Source organism: Physella acuta, unplaced genomic scaffold (genome assembly GCF_028476545.2).
Source record: "Physella acuta isolate Inbredline_101_S28 unplaced genomic scaffold, ASM2847654v3 ptg000602l, whole genome shotgun sequence".
NCBI lineage: Eukaryota > Metazoa > Mollusca > Gastropoda > Physidae > Physella > Physella acuta.
Window position 1 is genome coordinate 225,761 of NW_026732121.1, and position 16,957 is coordinate 242,717.

Below are 16,957 nucleotides of genomic sequence, written 5' to 3' on the forward strand. Positions count from 1 at the left end.
CAGGCTCACACTGTCTTACAGGCTCACACTGTCTTACAGGCTACAGGCTCACACTGTCTTACAGGCTACAGGCTCACACTGTCTTACAGGCTACAGGCTCACACTGTCTTACAGGCTCACACTGTCTTACAGGCTCACACTGTCTTACAGGCTACAGGCTCACACTGTCCTACAGGCTCACACTGTCTTACAGGCTCACACTGTCTTACAGGCTACAGGCTCACACTGTCTTACAGGCTCACACTGTCTTACAGGCTCACACTGTCCTACAGGCTCACACTGTCTTACAGGCTACAGGCTCACACTGTCCTACAGGCTCACACTGTCTTACAGGCTCACACTGTCTTACAGGCTACAGGCTCACACTGTCTTACAGGCTCACACTGTCTTACAGGCTCACACTGTCTTACAGGCTACAGGCTCACACTGTCCTACAGGCTCACACTGTCCTACAGGCTCACACTGTCTTACAGGCTACAGGCTCACACTGTCTTACAGGCTCACACTGTCCTACAGGCTCACACTGTCTTACAGGCTACAGGCTCACACTGTCCTACAGGCTCACACTGTCCTACAGGCTCACACTGTCTTACAGGCTACAGGCTCACACTGTCCTACAGGCTCACACTGTCTTACAGGCTCACACTGTCTTACAGGCTACAGGCTCACACTGTCTTACAGGCTCACACTGTCTTACAGGCTACAGGCTCACACTGTCCTACAGGCTCACACTGTCTTACAGGCTCACACTGTCTTACAGGCTCACACTGTCCTACAGGCTCACACTGTCCTACAGGCTACAGGCTCACACTGTCCTACAGGCTCACACTGTCTTACAGGCTACAGGCTCACACTGTCCTACAGGCTCACACTGTCCTACAGGCTCACACTGTCCTACAGGCTCACACTGTCCTAAGGGCTCACACTGTCCTACAGGCTCACACTGTCCTACAGGCTCACACTGTCCTACAGGCTCACACTGTCTTACAGGCTACAGGCTCACACTGTCTTACAGGCTCACACTGTCCTACAGGCTCACACTGTCCTACAGGCTCACACTGTCCTACAGGCTCACACTGTCCTACAGGCTCACACTGTCCTACAGGCTCACACTGTCCTACAGGCTCACACTGTCCTACAGGCTACAGGCTCACACTGTCCTACAGGCTCACACTGTCTTACAGGCTACAGGCTCACACTGTCCTACAGGCTCACACTGTCCTACAGGCTCACACTGTCCTACAGGCTCACACTGTCCTACAGGCTCACACTGTCCTACAGGCTCACACTGTCCTACAGGCTCACACTGTCCTACAGGCTCACACTGTCCTACAGGCTCACACTGTCCTACAGGCTCACACTGTCCTACAGGCTCACACTGTCCTACAGGCTCACATTGTCCTACAGGCTCACACTGTCCTACAGGCTCACACTGTCTTACAGGCTACAGGCTCACACTGTCCTACAGGCTACAGGCTCACACTGTCCTACAGGCTCACACTGTCCTACAGGCTCACACTGTCCTACAGGCTCACACTGTCCTACAGGCTACAGGCTCACACTGTCCTACAGGCTCACACTGTCCTACAGGCTCACACTGTCTTACAGGCTCACACTGTCCTACAGGCTCACACTGTCCTACAGGCTCACACTGTCCTACAGGCTCACACTGTCTTACAGGCTACAGGCTCACACTGTCCTACAGGCTCACACTGTCCTACAGGCTCACACTGTCTTACAGGCTCACACTGTCTTACAGGCTCACACTGTCTTACAGGCTACAGGCTCACACTGTCTTACAGGCTCACACTGTCTTACAGGCTACAGGCTCACACTGTCTTACAGGCTACAGGCTTACACTGTCTTACAGGCTACAGGCTCACACTGTCTTACAGGCTACATGCTTACACTGTCTTACAGGCTACAGGCTCACACTGTCTTACAGGCTACAGGCTCACACTGTCTTACAGGCTCACACTGTCTTACAGGCTCACACTGTCTTACAGGCTACAGGCTCACACTGTCCTACAGGCTCACACTGTCCTACAGGCTACAGGCTCACACTGTCCTACAGGCTACAGGCTTACACTGTCCTACAGGCTACAGGCTCACACTGTCCTACAGGCTACAGGCTCACACTGTCTTACAAGCTCACACTGTCTTACAGGCTCACACTGTCTTACAGGCTACAGGCTCACACTGTCCTACAGGCTCACACTGTCTTACAGGCTCACACTGTCTTACAGGCTACAGGCTCACACTGTCTTACAGGCTCACACTGTCTTACAGGCTCACACTGTCTTACAGGCTCACACTGTCTTACAGGCTACAGGCTCACACTGTCTTACAGGCTCACACTGTCTTACAGGCTCACACTGTCTTACAGGCTACAGGCTCACACTGTCTTACAGGCTACAGGCTCACACTGTCTTACAGGCTCACACTGTCTTACAGGCTCACACTGTCTTACAGGCTCACACTGTCTTACAGGCTCACACTGTCTTACAGGCTACAGGCTCACACTGTCCTACACGCTCACACTGTCTTACAGGCTCACACTGTCCTACAGGCTACAGGCTCACACTGTCCTACAGGCTCACACTGTCTTACAGGCTACAGGCTCACACTGTCCTACAGGCTCACACTGTCCTACAGGCTCACACTGTCCTACAGGCTCACACTGTCTTACAGGCTTCAGGCTCACACTGTCCTACAGGCTACAGGCTCACACTGTCCTACAGGCTCACACTGTCCTACAGGCTCACACTGTCTTACAGGCTCACACTGTCTTACAGGCTACAGGCTCACACTGTCCTACAGGCTCACACTGTCCTACAGGCTCACACTGTCCTACAGGCTCACACTGTCTTACAGGCTACAGGCTCACACTGTCTTACAGGCTCACACTGTCTTACAGGCTCACACTGACCTACAGGCTCACACTGTCCTACAGGCTCACACTGTCTTACAGGCTCACACTGTCTTACAGGCTCACACTGTCTTACAGGCTCACACTGTCCTACAGGCTCACACTGTCCTACAGGCTCACACTGTCCTACAGGCTCACACTGTCCTACAGGCTCACACTGTCTTACAGGCTACAGGCTCACACTGTCTTACAGGCTCACACTGTCCTACAGGCTCACACTGTCGTACAGGCTCACACTGTCCTACAGGCTCACACTGTCCTACAGGCTCACACTGTCTTACAGGCTCACACTGTCCTACAGGCTACAGGCTCACACTGTCCTACAGGCTCACACTGTCTTACAGGCTCACACTGTCTTACAGGCTACAGGCTCACACTGTCCTACAGGCTCACACTGTCTTACAGGCTCACACTGTCTTACAGGCTCACACTGTCTTACAGGCTACAGGCTCACACTGTCCTACAGGCTCACACTGTCTTACAGGCTACAGGCTCACACTGTCCTACAGGCTCACACTGTCCTACAGGCTCACACTGTCCTACAGGCTCACACTGTCTTACAGGCTACAGGCTCACACTGTCCTACAGGCTACAGGCTCACACTGTCCTACAGGCTACAGGCTCACACTGTCCTACAGGCTCACACTGTCTTACAGGCTACAGGCTCACACTGTCCTACAGGCTCACACTGTCTTACAGGCTCACACTGTCCTACAGGCTCACACTGTCCTACAGGCTCACACTGTCTTACAGGCTACAGGCTCACACTGTCCTACAGGCTCACACTGTCTTACAGGCTCACACTGTCTTACAGGCTCACACTGTCTTACAGGCTCACACTGTCCTACAGGCTCACACTGTCCTACAGGCTACAGGCTCACACTGTCTTACAGGCTACAGGCTCACACTGTCCTACAGGCTCACACTGTCCTACAGGCTCACACTGTCCTACAGGCTACAGGCTCACACTGTCCTACAGGCTCACACTGTCCTACAGGCTACAGGCTCAAACTGTCTTACAGGCTACAGGCTCACACTGTCTTACAGGCTCACACTGTCCTACAGGCTCACACTGTCCTACAGGCTACAGGCTCACACTGTCTTACAGGCTCACACTGTACTACAGGCTCACACTGTCCTACAGGCTCACACTGTCCTACAGGCTCACACTGTCTTACAGGCTCACACTGTCTTACAGGCTCACACTGTCTTACAGGCTACAGGCTCACACTGTCCTACAGGCTCACACTGTCCTACAGGCTCACACTGTCCTACAGGCTACAGGCTCACACTGTCTTACAGGCTCACACTGTCCTACAGGCTCACACTGTCCTACAGGCTACAGGCTCACACTGTCTTACAGGCTACAGGCTCACACTGTCTTACAGGCTCACACTGTCCTACAGGCTCACACTGTCTTACAGGCTACAGGCTCACACTGTCTTACAGGCTCACACTGTCCTACAGGCTCACACTGTCCTACAGGCTCACACTGTCCTACAGGCTCACACTGTCCTACAGGCCCACACTGTCTTACAGGCTACAGTCTCACACTGTCTTACAGGCTACAGTCTCACACTGTCGTACAGGCTACAGTCTCACACTGTCTTACAGGCTACAGTCTCACACTGTCCTACAGGCTCACACTGTCCTACAGGCTAACATTGTGCTGCCCAGTTCTATTTTATGAGGAAAATTGTATGCTAGTTTTTACAGGAATTAATCAGTTTTAATTTTTTAATAATTTGCAATGTAATTACCCCCTTCTGTAATGTAATTACCCCCTTCTGTAATTTGATTACCCCCTTCTGTAATTTGATTACCTCAACTTCAGACCTTGAACCCTGTAACACGCATGTTGTTATCTAAGTGCACTGGGGTTGGGTGTACCCTCTCTCGCTGGAATAATCGTATGCTTACCTGAGTGCCCCCACGGGGGGTCTGGCGTAGGGCACGCCCCTGAAAGACACGGCTAAGGTCGAGCTGACCCCACGTATGCGGCCATACCCGGTCTCAACGATGACGTCACCTGCGTGAGCACCAGGTAGCAGAGACAGGAGCAGACAGGTAGCGAGTAGCTCTGGCACCATGACGTCGCCTGATCTCGTGAGCAATGACGTCATCTGGGGATGTGACCGTTTGGTTTTCAGAATCAGGCGGGTGTGGGTGGTGGGGGGGGAGTATTTTGTCGGTAAGTCAAGCTTCAAAACGTCTCTGATAACAGTTCAATCAATACATTCGAAAATATTGATCTAGACATACGGCAAATGAAATAAAATATTTCATGACATGAGATGACACCAGATGACACGAGATGACATGAGATGACATGAGATGATATCTGCTGACTTGTCGAAAATGAGATATAGAAATGACGTCATCACATGGTCCCTGTGGACGCCTCAAGGTGACACGTCATTGTTACGCGCCTTTTTTTTCACTCTTTAGTTTTTACTTCAGAATTAAAACTGTCGCGTCTTCAATCATCCAATCATTGGGACACTGAGACATGGCCGCGTCTTCAATCATACAATCACTGGGACATGGCCGCGTCTTCAATCATACAATCACCGGACCACTGGATGGTGTTACAAATGTTGAGGTGAGCCGGTATAGCCATTAGTCAGGTAATGTTGGTGTTGGTGGTAGCCATTAGTCAGCTGATTTTGGTGTTGGTGGTAGCCATTAGTCAGGTGATGTTGGTGTTGGTGGTAGCCATTAATCAGGTTATGTTGGTGTTGGTGGTAGCCATTAGTTAGCTGATGTTGGTGTTGGTGGTAGCCATTAGTCAGGTGATGTTGGTGGTAGCCATTAGTCAGCTGATGTTGGTGTTGGTGGTAGCCATTAGTCAGGTGATGTTGGTGTTGGTGGTAGCCATTAGTCAGCTGATGTTGGTGTTGGTGGTAGCCATTAGTCAGCTGATATTGGTGTTGGTGGTAGCCATTAGTCAGGTGATGTTGGTGTTGGTGTTAGCCATTAGTCAGATGGTGTTGGTGTTGGTGGTAGCCATTAGTCAGGTGATGTTGGTGTTGGTGGTAGCCATTAGTCAGGTGATGTTGGTGTTGGTGTTAGCCATTAGTCAGATGGTGTTGGTGTTGGTGGTAGCCATTAGTCAGCTGATGTTGGTGTTGGTGGTAGCCATTAGTCATGTAATGTTGGTGTTGGTGGTAGCCATTAATCATGTAATGTTGGTGTTGGTGGTAGCCATTAGTCAGGTGATGTTGGTGTTGGTGGTAGCCATTAGTCATGTAATGTTGGTGTTGGTGGTAGCCATTAGTCAGCTGATGTTGGTGTTGGTGGTAGCCATTAGTCAGGTGATGTTGGTGTTGGTGGTAGCCATTAGTCATGTAATGTTGGTGTTGGTGGTAGCCATTAGTCATGTAATGTTGGTGTTGGTGGTAGCCATTAATCAGGTTATGTTGGTGGTAGCCATTAGTCAGCTAATGTTGGTGTTGGTGGTAGCCATTAGTCATGTAATGTTGGTGTTGGTGGTAGCCATTAATCATGTAATGTTGGTGTTGGTGGTAGCCATTAGTCAGGTGATGTTGGTGTTGGTGGTAGCCATTAGTCAGGTTATGTTGGTGGTAGCCATTAGTCAGATGATGTTGGTGTTGGTGGTAGCCATTAGTCAGCTGATGTTGGTGTTGGTGGTAGCCATTAGTCAGCTGATGTTGGTGTTGGTGGTAGCCATTAGTCAGTTGATGTTGGTGTTGGTGGTAGCCATTAGTCAGCTGATGTTGGTGTTGGTGGTAGCCATTAGTCAGCTGATGTTGGTGTTGGTGGTAGCCATTAGTCAGTTGATGTTGGTGTTGGTGGTAGCCATTAGTCAGGTGATGTTGGTGGTAGCCATTAGTCAGGTGATGTTGGTGGTAGCCATTAGTCAGCTGATGTTGGTGTTAGTGGTAGCCATTAGTCAGCTGATGTTGGTGTTGGTGGTAGCCATTAGTCAGTTCATGTTGGTGTTGGTGGTAGCCATTAGTCAGCTGATGTTGGTGTTGGTGGTAGCCATTAGTCAGGTTATGTTGGTGGTAGCCATTAGTCAGATGATGTTGGTGTTGGTGGTAGCCATTAATCATGTAATGTTGGTGTTGGTGGTAGCCATTAGTCAGCTGATGTTGGTGTTGGTGGTAGCCATTAGTCAGGTGATGTTGGTGTTGGTGGTAGCCATTAGTCAGGTGATGTTGGTGGTAGCCATTAGTCAGGTGATGTTGGTGGTAGCCATTAGTCAGGTGGTGTTGGTGTTGGTGGTAGCCATTAGTCAGGTGATGTTGATGTTGGTGGTAGCCATTAGTCAGATGGTGTTGGTGTTGGTGGTAGCCATTAGTCAGGTGATGTTGTTGGTGGTGGTAGCCATTAGTCAGTTGATGTTGGTGTTGGTGGTAGCCATTAGTCAGCTGATGTTGGTGTTGGGGGTAGCCATTAGTCAGGTTATGTTGGTGGTAGCCATTAGTCAGCTGATGTTGGTGTTGGTGGTAGCCATTAGTCATGTAATGTTGGTGTTGGTGGTAGCCATTAGTCAGCTGATGTTGGTGTTGGTGGTAGCCATTAGTCAGCTGATGTTGGTGTTGGGGGTAGCCATTAGTCAGGTTATGTTGGTGGTAGCCATTAGTCAGCTGATGTTGGTGTTGGTGGTAGCCATTAGTCATGTAATGTTGGTGTTGGTGGTAGCCATTAGTCAGCTGATGTTGGTGTTGGTGGTAGCCATTAGTCAGGTTATGTTGGTGGTAGCCATTAGTCATGTAATGTTGGTGGTAGCCATTAGTCAGCTGATGTTGGTGTTAGTGGTAGCCATTAGTCAGCTGATGTTGGTGTTGGTGGTAGCCATTAGTCAGCTGATGTTGGTGTTGGTGGTAGCCATTAGTCAGTTGATGTTGGTGTTGGTGGTAGCCATTAGTCAGCTGATGTTGGTGTTGGTGGTAGCCATTAGTCAGGTTATGTTGGTGGTAGCCATTAGTCAGCTGATGTTGGTGTTGGTGGTAGCCATTAGTCAGGTTATGTTGGTGGTAGCCATTAGTCAGATGATGTTGGTGTTGGTGGTAGCCATTAATCATGTAATGTTGGTGTTGGTGGTAGCCATTAGTCAGCTGATGTTGGTGTTGGTGGTAGCCATTAGTCAGGTGATGTTGGTGTTGGTGGTAGCCATTAGTCAGGTGATGTTGGTGGTAGCCATTAGTCAGGTGATGTTGGTGGTAGCCATTAGTCAGGTGGTGTTGGTGTTGGTGGTAGCCATTAGTCAGGTGATGTTGATGTTGGTGGTAGCCATTAGTCAGATGGTGTTGGTGTTGGTGGTAGCCATTAGTCAGGTGATGTTGGTGTTGGTGGTAGCCATTAGTCAGGTGATGTTGTTGGTGGTGGTAGCCATTAGTCAGCTGATGTTGGTGTTGGTGGTAGCCATTAGTCAGCTGATGTTGGTGTTGGGGGTAGCCATTAGTCAGGTTATGTTGGTGGTAGCCATTAGTCAGATGATGTTGGTGTTGGTGGTAGCCATTAGTCAGGTGATGTTGGTGTTGGTGGTAGCCATTAGTCAGCTGATGTTGGTGTTAGTGGTAGCCATTAGTCAGCTGGTGTTGGTGTTGGTGGTAGCCATTAGTCAGCTGATGTTGGTGTTGGTGGTAGCCATTAGTCAGGTGATGTTGGTGTTGGTGGTAGCCATTAGTCAGCTGATGTTGGTGTTGGTGGTAGCCATTAGTCAGGTGATGTTGGTGTTGGTGGTAGCCATTAGTCAGCTGATCTTGGTGTTGGTGGTAGCCATTAGTCAGCTGGTGTTGGTGTTGGTGGTAGCCATTAGTCAGCTGATGTTGGTGTTGGTGGTAGCCATTAGTCAGGTGGTGTTGGTGGTAGCCATTAGTCAGCTGATGTTGGTGTTGGTGGTAGCCATTAGTCAGGTGATGTTGGTGTTGGTGGTAGCCATTAGTCATGTAATGTTGGTGTTGGTGGTAGCCATTAATCATGTAATGTTGGTGTTGGTGGTAGCCATTAGTCAGCTGATGTTGGTGTTGGTGGTAGCCATTAGTCATGTAATGTTGGTGTTGGTGGTAGCCATTAGTCAGCTGATGTTGGTGTTGGTGGTAGCCATTAGTCAGCTGATGTTGGTGTTGGTGGTAGCCATTAGTCAGGTGATGTTGGTGTTGGTGGTAGCCATTAGTCAGATGGTGTTGGTGTTGGTGGTAGCCATTAGTCAGGTGGTGTTGGTGGTAGCCATTAGTCAGGTGGTGTTGGTGTTGGTGGTAGCCATTAGTCAGCTGATGTTGGTGGTAGCCATTAGTCATGTAATGTTGGTGTTGGTGGTAGCCATTAGTCAGGTGATGTTGGTGGTAGCCATTAGTCAGCTGATGTTGGTGTTGGTGGTAGCCATTAGTCAGGTGGTGTTGGTGGTAGCCATTAGTCAGGTGGTGTTGGTGTTGGTGGTAGCCATTAGTCAGCTGATGTTGGTGGTAGCCATTAGTCATGTAATGTTGGTGTTGGTGGTAGCCATTAGTCATGTAATGTTGGTGTTGGTGGTAGCCATTAGTCAGGTGATGTTGGTGTTGGTGGTAGCCATTAGTCAGCTGATGTTGGTGTTGGTGGTAGCCATTAGTCAGGTGATGTTGGTGTTGGTGGTAGCCATTAGTCAGCTGATGTTGGTGTTGGTGGTAGCCATTAGTCAGCTGATGTTGGTGTTGGTGGTAGCCATTAGTCATGTAATGTTGGTGTTGGTGGTAGCCATTAGTCAGCTGATGTTGGTGTTGGTGGTAGCCATTAGTCAGTTGATGTTGGTGTTGGTGGTAGCCATTAGTCAGCTGATGTTGGTGTTGGTGGTAGCCATTAGTCAGGTGGTGTTGGTGTTGGTGGTAGCCATTAGTCAGCTGATGTTGGTGTTGGTGGTAGCCATTAGTCAGGTGATGTTGGTGTTGGTGGTAGCCATTAGTCAGCTGATGTTGGTGTTGGTGGTAGCCATTAGTCAGCTGATGTTGGTGTTGGTGGTAGCCATTAGTCATGTAATGTTGGTGTTGGTGGTAGCCATTAGTCATGTAATGTTGGTGTTGGTGGTATCCATTAGTCAGCTGATATTGGTGTTGGTGGTAGCCATTAGTCAGATGGTGTTGGTTGTAGCCATTAGTCAGCTGATGTTGGTGTTGGTGGTAGCCATTAGTCAGGTGATGTTGGTGTTGGTGGTAGCCATTAGTCAGCTGATGTTGGTGTTGGTGGTAGCCATTAGTCAGGTGGTGTTGTCGGTAGCCATTAGTCAGCTGATGTTGATGTTGGTGGTAGCCATTAGTCAGGTGGTGTTGGTGGTAGCCATTAGTCAGCTGATGTTGGTGTTGGTGGTAGCCATTAGTCAGATGATGTTGGTGTTGGTGGTAGCCATTAGTCAGGTGATGTTGGTGTTGGTGGTAGCCATTAGTCAGCTGATGTTGGTGTTGGTGGTAGCCATTAGTCAGGTGATGTTGGTGTTGGTGGTAGCCATTAGTCAGCTGATGTTGGTGTTGGTGGTAGCCATTAGTCATGTAATGTTGGTGGTAGCCATTAGTCAGGTGATGTTGGTGTTGGTGGTAGCCATTAGTCAGGTGATGTTGGTGTTGGTGGTAGCCATTAGTCAGCTGATGTTGGTGTTGGTGGTAGCCATTAGTCAGGTGATGTTGGTGTTGGTGGTAGCCATTAGTCAGGTGATGTTGGTGTTGGTGGTAGCCATTAGTCAGCTGATGTTGGTGTTGGTGGTAGCCATTAGTCAGGTGGTGTTGGTGGTAGCCATTAGTCATGTAATGTTGGTGGTAGCCATTAGTCATGTAATGTTGGTGGTAGCCATTAGTCAGGTGATGTTGGTGTTGGTGTTAGCCATTAGTCAGATGATGTTGGTGTTGGTGGTAGCCATTAGTCAGGTGATGTTGGTGTTGGTGGTAGCCATTAGTCAGCTGATGTTGGTGTTGGTGGTAGCCATTAGTCAGGTGGTGTTGGTGGTAGCCATTAGTCAGGTGATGTTGGTGTTGGTGGTAGCCATTAGTCAGGTGGTGTTGGTGGTAGCCATTAGTCAGGTGATGTTGGTGTTGGTGGTAGCCATTAGTCAGGTGGTGTTGGTGGTAGCCATTAGTCAGATGATGTTGGTGGTAGCCATTAGTCATGTAATGTTGGTGGTAGCCATTAGTCAGCTGATGTTGGTGTTGGTGGTAGCCATTAGTCAGGTGATGTTGGTGTTGGTGGTAGCCATTAGTCAGGTGATGTTGGTGTTGGTGGTAGCCATTAGTCAGGTGATGTTGGTGTTGGTGGTAGCCATTAGTCAGGTGATGTTGGTGTTGGTGGTAGCCATTAGTCAGCTGATGTTGGTGTTGGTGGTAGCCATTAGTCAGATGATGTTGGTGTTGGTGGTAGCCATTAATCAGGTGATGTTGGTGTTGGTGGTAGCCATTAGTCAGCTGATGTTGGTGTTGGTGGTAGCCATTAGTCAGCTGATGTTGGTGTTGGTGGTAGCCATTAGTCAGATGGTGTTGGTGTTGGTGGTAGCCATTAGTCAGATGATGTTGGTGTTGGTGGTAGCCATTAGTCAGGTGGTGTTGGTGTTGGTGGTAGCCATTAGTCAGATGATGTTGGTGTTGGTGGTAGCCATTAGTCAGCTGATGTTGGTGTTGGTGGTAGCCATTAGTCAGCTGATGTTGGTGTTGGTGGTAGCCATTAGTCAGATGGTGTTGGTGTTGGTGGTAGCCATTAGTCAGCTGATGTTGGTGTTGGTGGTAGCCATTAGTCAGGTGGTGTTGGTGTTGGTGGTAGCCATTAGTCAGCTGATGTTGGTGTTGGTGGTAGCCATTAGTCAGATGATGTTGGTGTTGGTGGTAGCCATTAGTCATGTAATGTTGGTGGTAGCCATTAGTCAGCTGATGTTGGTGTTGGTGGTAGCCATTAGTCAGGTGATGTTGGTGTTGGTGGTAGCCATTAGTCAGGTGATGTTGGTGTTGGTGGTAGCCATTAGTCAGGTGATGTTGGTGTTGGTGGTAGCCATTAGTCAGGTGATGTTGGTGTTGGTGGTAGCCATTAGTCAGCTGATGTTGGTGTTGGTGGTAGCCATTAGTCAGATGATGTTGGTGTTGGTGGTAGCCATTAATCAGGTGATGTTGGTGTTGGTGGTAGCCATTAGTCAGCTGATGTTGGTGTTGGTGGTAGCCATTAGTCAGCTGATGTTGGTGTTGGTGGTAGCCATTAGTCAGATGGTGTTGGTGTTGGTGGTAGCCATTAGTCAGATGATGTTGGTGTTGGTGGTAGCCATTAGTCAGGTGGTGTTGGTGTTGGTGGTAGCCATTAGTCAGATGATGTTGGTGTTGGTGGTAGCCATTAGTCAGCTGATGTTGGTGTTGGTGGTAGCCATTAGTCAGCTGATGTTGGTGTTGGTGGTAGCCATTAGTCAGATGGTGTTGGTGTTGGTGGTAGCCATTAGTCAGCTGATGTTGGTGTTGGTGGTAGCCATTAGTCAGGTGGTGTTGGTGTTGGTGGTAGCCATTAGTCAGCTGATGTTGGTGTTGGTGGTAGCCATTAGTCAGATGATGTTGGTGTTGGTGGTAGCCATTAGTCATGTAATGTTGGTGGTAGCCATTAGTCAGCTGATGTTGGTGTTGGTGGTAGCCATTAGTCAGGTGATGTTGGTGTTGGTGGTAGCCATTAGTCAGATGGTGTTGGTGTTGGTGGTAGCCATTAGTCAGGTGATGTTGGTGTTGGTGGTAGCCATTAGTTAGCTGATGTTGGTGTTGGTGGTAGCCATTAGTCAGGTGATGTTGGTGTTGGTGGTAGCCATTAGTCAGCTGATGTTGGTGTTGGTGGTAGCCATTAGTCAGCTGATGTTGGTGTTGGTGGTAGCCATTAGTCAGATGATGTTGGTGTTGGTGTTAGCCATTAGTCAGATGGTGTTGGTGTTGGTGGTAGCCATTAGTCAGCTGATGTTGGTGTTGGTGGTAGCCATTAGTCAGGTGGTGTTGGTGGTAGCCATTAGTCAGGTGATGTTGGTGTTGGTGGTAGCCATTAGTCAGGTGATGTTGGTGTTGGTGGTAGCCATTAGTCATGTAATGTTGGTGTTGGTGGTAGCCATTAGTCATGTAATGTTGGTGTTGGTGGTAGCCATTAGTCAGCTGATGTTGGTGTTGGTGGTAGCCATTAGTCAGCTGATGTTGGTGGTAGCCATTAGTCAGGTGATGTTGGTGGTAGCCATTAGTCAGGTGATGTTGGTGTTGGTGGTAGCCATTAGTCAGGTGATGTTGGTGTTGGTGGTAGCCATTAGTCAGCTGATGTTGGTGTTGGTGGTAGCCATTAGTCAGGTGATGTTGGTGTTGGTGGTAGCCATTAGTCAGCTGATGTTGGTGTTGGTGGTAGCCATTAGTCATGTAATGTTGGTGGTAGCCATTAGTCAGGTGATGTTGGTGTTGGTGGTAGCCATTAGTCAGGTGATGTTGGTGTTGGTGGTAGCCATTAGTCAGCTGATGTTGGTGTTGGTGGTAGCCATTAGTCAGGTGATGTTGGTGTTGGTGGTAGCCATTAGTCAGGTGATGTTGGTGTTGGTGGTAGCCATTAGTCAGCTGATGTTGGTGTTGGTGGTAGCCATTAGTCAGGTGGTGTTGGTGGTAGCCATTAGTCATGTAATGTTGGTGGTAGCCATTAGTCATGTAATGTTGGTGGTAGCCATTAGTCAGGTGATGTTGGTGTTGGTGTTAGCCATTAGTCAGATGATGTTGGTGTTGGTGGTAGCCATTAGTCAGGTGATGTTGGTGTTGGTGGTAGCCATTAGTCAGCTGATGTTGGTGTTGGTGGTAGCCATTAGTCAGGTGGTGTTGGTGGTAGCCATTAGTCAGGTGATGTTGGTGTTGGTGGTAGCCATTAGTCAGGTGGTGTTGGTGGTAGCCATTAGTCAGGTGATGTTGGTGTTGGTGGTAGCCATTAGTCAGGTGGTGTTGGTGGTAGCCATTAGTCAGATGATGTTGGTGGTAGCCATTAGTCATGTAATGTTGGTGGTAGCCATTAGTCAGCTGATGTTGGTGTTGGTGGTAGCCATTAGTCAGGTGATGTTGGTGTTGGTGGTAGCCATTAGTCAGGTGATGTTGGTGTTGGTGGTAGCCATTAGTCAGATGGTGTTGGTGTTGGTGGTAGCCATTAGTCAGATGATGTTGGTGTTGGTGGTAGCCATTAGTCAGGTGGTGTTGGTGTTGGTGGTAGCCATTAGTCAGATGATGTTGGTGTTGGTGGTAGCCATTAGTCAGCTGATGTTGGTGTTGGTGGTAGCCATTAGTCAGCTGATGTTGGTGTTGGTGGTAGCCATTAGTCAGATGGTGTTGGTGTTGGTGGTAGCCATTAGTCAGCTGATGTTGGTGTTGGTGGTAGCCATTAGTCAGGTGGTGTTGGTGTTGGTGGTAGCCATTAGTCAGCTGATGTTGGTGTTGGTGGTAGCCATTAGTCAGATGATGTTGGTGTTGGTGGTAGCCATTAGTCATGTAATGTTGGTGGTAGCCATTAGTCAGCTGATGTTGGTGTTGGTGGTAGCCATTAGTCAGGTGATGTTGGTGTTGGTGGTAGCCATTAGTCAGGTGATGTTGGTGTTGGTGGTAGCCATTAGTCAGGTGATGTTGGTGTTGGTGGTAGCCATTAGTCAGGTGATGTTGGTGTTGGTGGTAGCCATTAGTCAGCTGATGTTGGTGTTGGTGGTAGCCATTAGTCAGATGATGTTGGTGTTGGTGGTAGCCATTAATCAGGTGATGTTGGTGTTGGTGGTAGCCATTAGTCAGCTGATGTTGGTGTTGGTGGTAGCCATTAGTCAGCTGATGTTGGTGTTGGTGGTAGCCATTAGTCAGATGGTGTTGGTGTTGGTGGTAGCCATTAGTCAGATGATGTTGGTGTTGGTGGTAGCCATTAGTCAGGTGGTGTTGGTGTTGGTGGTAGCCATTAGTCAGATGATGTTGGTGTTGGTGGTAGCCATTAGTCAGCTGATGTTGGTGTTGGTGGTAGCCATTAGTCAGCTGATGTTGGTGTTGGTGGTAGCCATTAGTCAGATGGTGTTGGTGTTGGTGGTAGCCATTAGTCAGCTGATGTTGGTGTTGGTGGTAGCCATTAGTCAGGTGGTGTTGGTGTTGGTGGTAGCCATTAGTCAGCTGATGTTGGTGTTGGTGGTAGCCATTAGTCAGATGATGTTGGTGTTGGTGGTAGCCATTAGTCATGTAATGTTGGTGGTAGCCATTAGTCAGCTGATGTTGGTGTTGGTGGTAGCCATTAGTCAGGTGATGTTGGTGTTGGTGGTAGCCATTAGTCAGATGGTGTTGGTGTTGGTGGTAGCCATTAGTCAGGTGATGTTGGTGTTGGTGGTAGCCATTAGTTAGCTGATGTTGGTGTTGGTGGTAGCCATTAGTCAGGTGATGTTGGTGTTGGTGGTAGCCATTAGTCAGCTGATGTTGGTGTTGGTGGTAGCCATTAGTCAGCTGATGTTGGTGTTGGTGGTAGCCATTAGTCAGATGATGTTGGTGTTGGTGTTAGCCATTAGTCAGATGGTGTTGGTGTTGGTGGTAGCCATTAGTCAGCTGATGTTGGTGTTGGTGGTAGCCATTAGTCAGGTGGTGTTGGTGGTAGCCATTAGTCAGGTGATGTTGGTGTTGGTGGTAGCCATTAGTCAGGTGATGTTGGTGTTGGTGGTAGCCATTAGTCATGTAATGTTGGTGTTGGTGGTAGCCATTAGTCATGTAATGTTGGTGTTGGTGGTAGCCATTAGTCAGCTGATGTTGGTGTTGGTGGTAGCCATTAGTCAGCTGATGTTGGTGGTAGCCATTAGTCAGGTGATGTTGGTGGTAGCCATTAGTCAGGTGATGTTGGTGTTGGTGGTAGCCATTAGTCAGGTGGTGTTGGTGTTGGTGGTAGCCATTAGTCAGGTGATGTTGGTGTTGGTGGTAGCCATTAGTCAGGTGATGTTGGTGTTGGTGGTAGCCATTAGTCAGGTGATGTTGGTGTTGGTGGTAGCCATTAGTCAGCTGATGTTGGTGTTGGTGGTAGCCATTAGTCATGTAATGTTGGTGGTAGCCATTAGTCAGGTGATGTTGATGTTGGTGGTAGCCATTAGTCAGGTGATGTTGGTGTTGGTGGTAGCCATTAGTCAGGTGATGTTGTTGGTGGTGGTAGCCATTAGTCAGCTGATGTTGATGTTGGTGGTAGCCATTAGTCAGCTGATGTTGGTGTTGGTGGTAGCCATTAGTCAGGTGATGTTGTTGGTGGTGGTAGCCATTAGTCAGCTGATGTTGATGTTGGTGGTAGCCATTAGTCAGGTGATGTTGTTGGTGGTGGTAGCCATTAGTCAGCTGATGTTGGTGGTAGCCATTAGTCAGGTGATGTTGGTGGTAGCCATTAGTCAGGTGATGTTGGTGGTAGCCATTAGTCAGGTGATGTTGGTGTTGGTGGTAGCCATTAGTCTGGTGATGTTGGTGTTGGTGGTAGCCATTAGTCAGGTGATGTTGGTGGTAGCCATTAGTCAGGTGATGTTGGTGGTAGCCATTAGTCAGGTGATGTTGGTGTTGGTGGTAGCCATTAGTCAGGTGATGTTGGTGTTGGTGTTAGCCATTAGTCAGGTGATGTTGGTGTTGGTGGTAGCCATTAGTCAGATGGTGTTGGTTGTAGCCATTAGTCAGCTGATGTTGGTGTTGGTGGTAGCCATTAGTCAGCTGATGTTGGTGGTAGCCATTAGTCAGCTGATGTTGGTGGTAGCCATTAGTCAGGTGATGTTGATGTTGGTGGTAGCCATTAGTCAGATGGTGTTGGTTGTAGCCATTAGTCAGCTGATGTTGGTGTTGGTGGTAGCCATTAGTCAGCTGATGTTGGTGTTGGTGGTAGCCATTAGTCAGCTGATGTTGTTGGTGGTGGTAGCCATTAGTCAGGTGATGTTGGTGTTGGTGGTAGCCATTAGTCAGGTGGTGTTGGTGTTGGTGGTAGCCATTAGTCTGGTGATGTTGGTGGTAGCCATTAGTCAGCTGATGTTGGTGTTGGTGGTAGCCATTAGTCAGGTTATGTTGGTGTTGCTGGTCTAGAGCTGCTGTTGGGGGGTGG

The 16,957-nt window shown here is 48.8% G+C and overlaps 1 protein-coding gene across 4 annotated transcripts in view; it reads right to left on the reverse strand.

Moving 5' to 3' along the window:
- The window catches only part of LOC131947632 (cAMP-regulated D2 protein), a 43,019-nt gene that overhangs the window by 23,377 nt on the left and 2,685 nt on the right, over positions 1-16,957 (reverse strand). For all 4 annotated transcript variants that reach the window (XM_059308863.1, XM_059308865.1, XM_059308864.1 and 1 more), the window contains exon 2: positions 4,850-5,052. In XM_059308863.1, the coding sequence (XP_059164846.1) occupies positions 4,850-5,052 (203 nt within the window). The remainder of the gene's footprint in view (positions 1-4,849; positions 5,053-16,957) is intronic.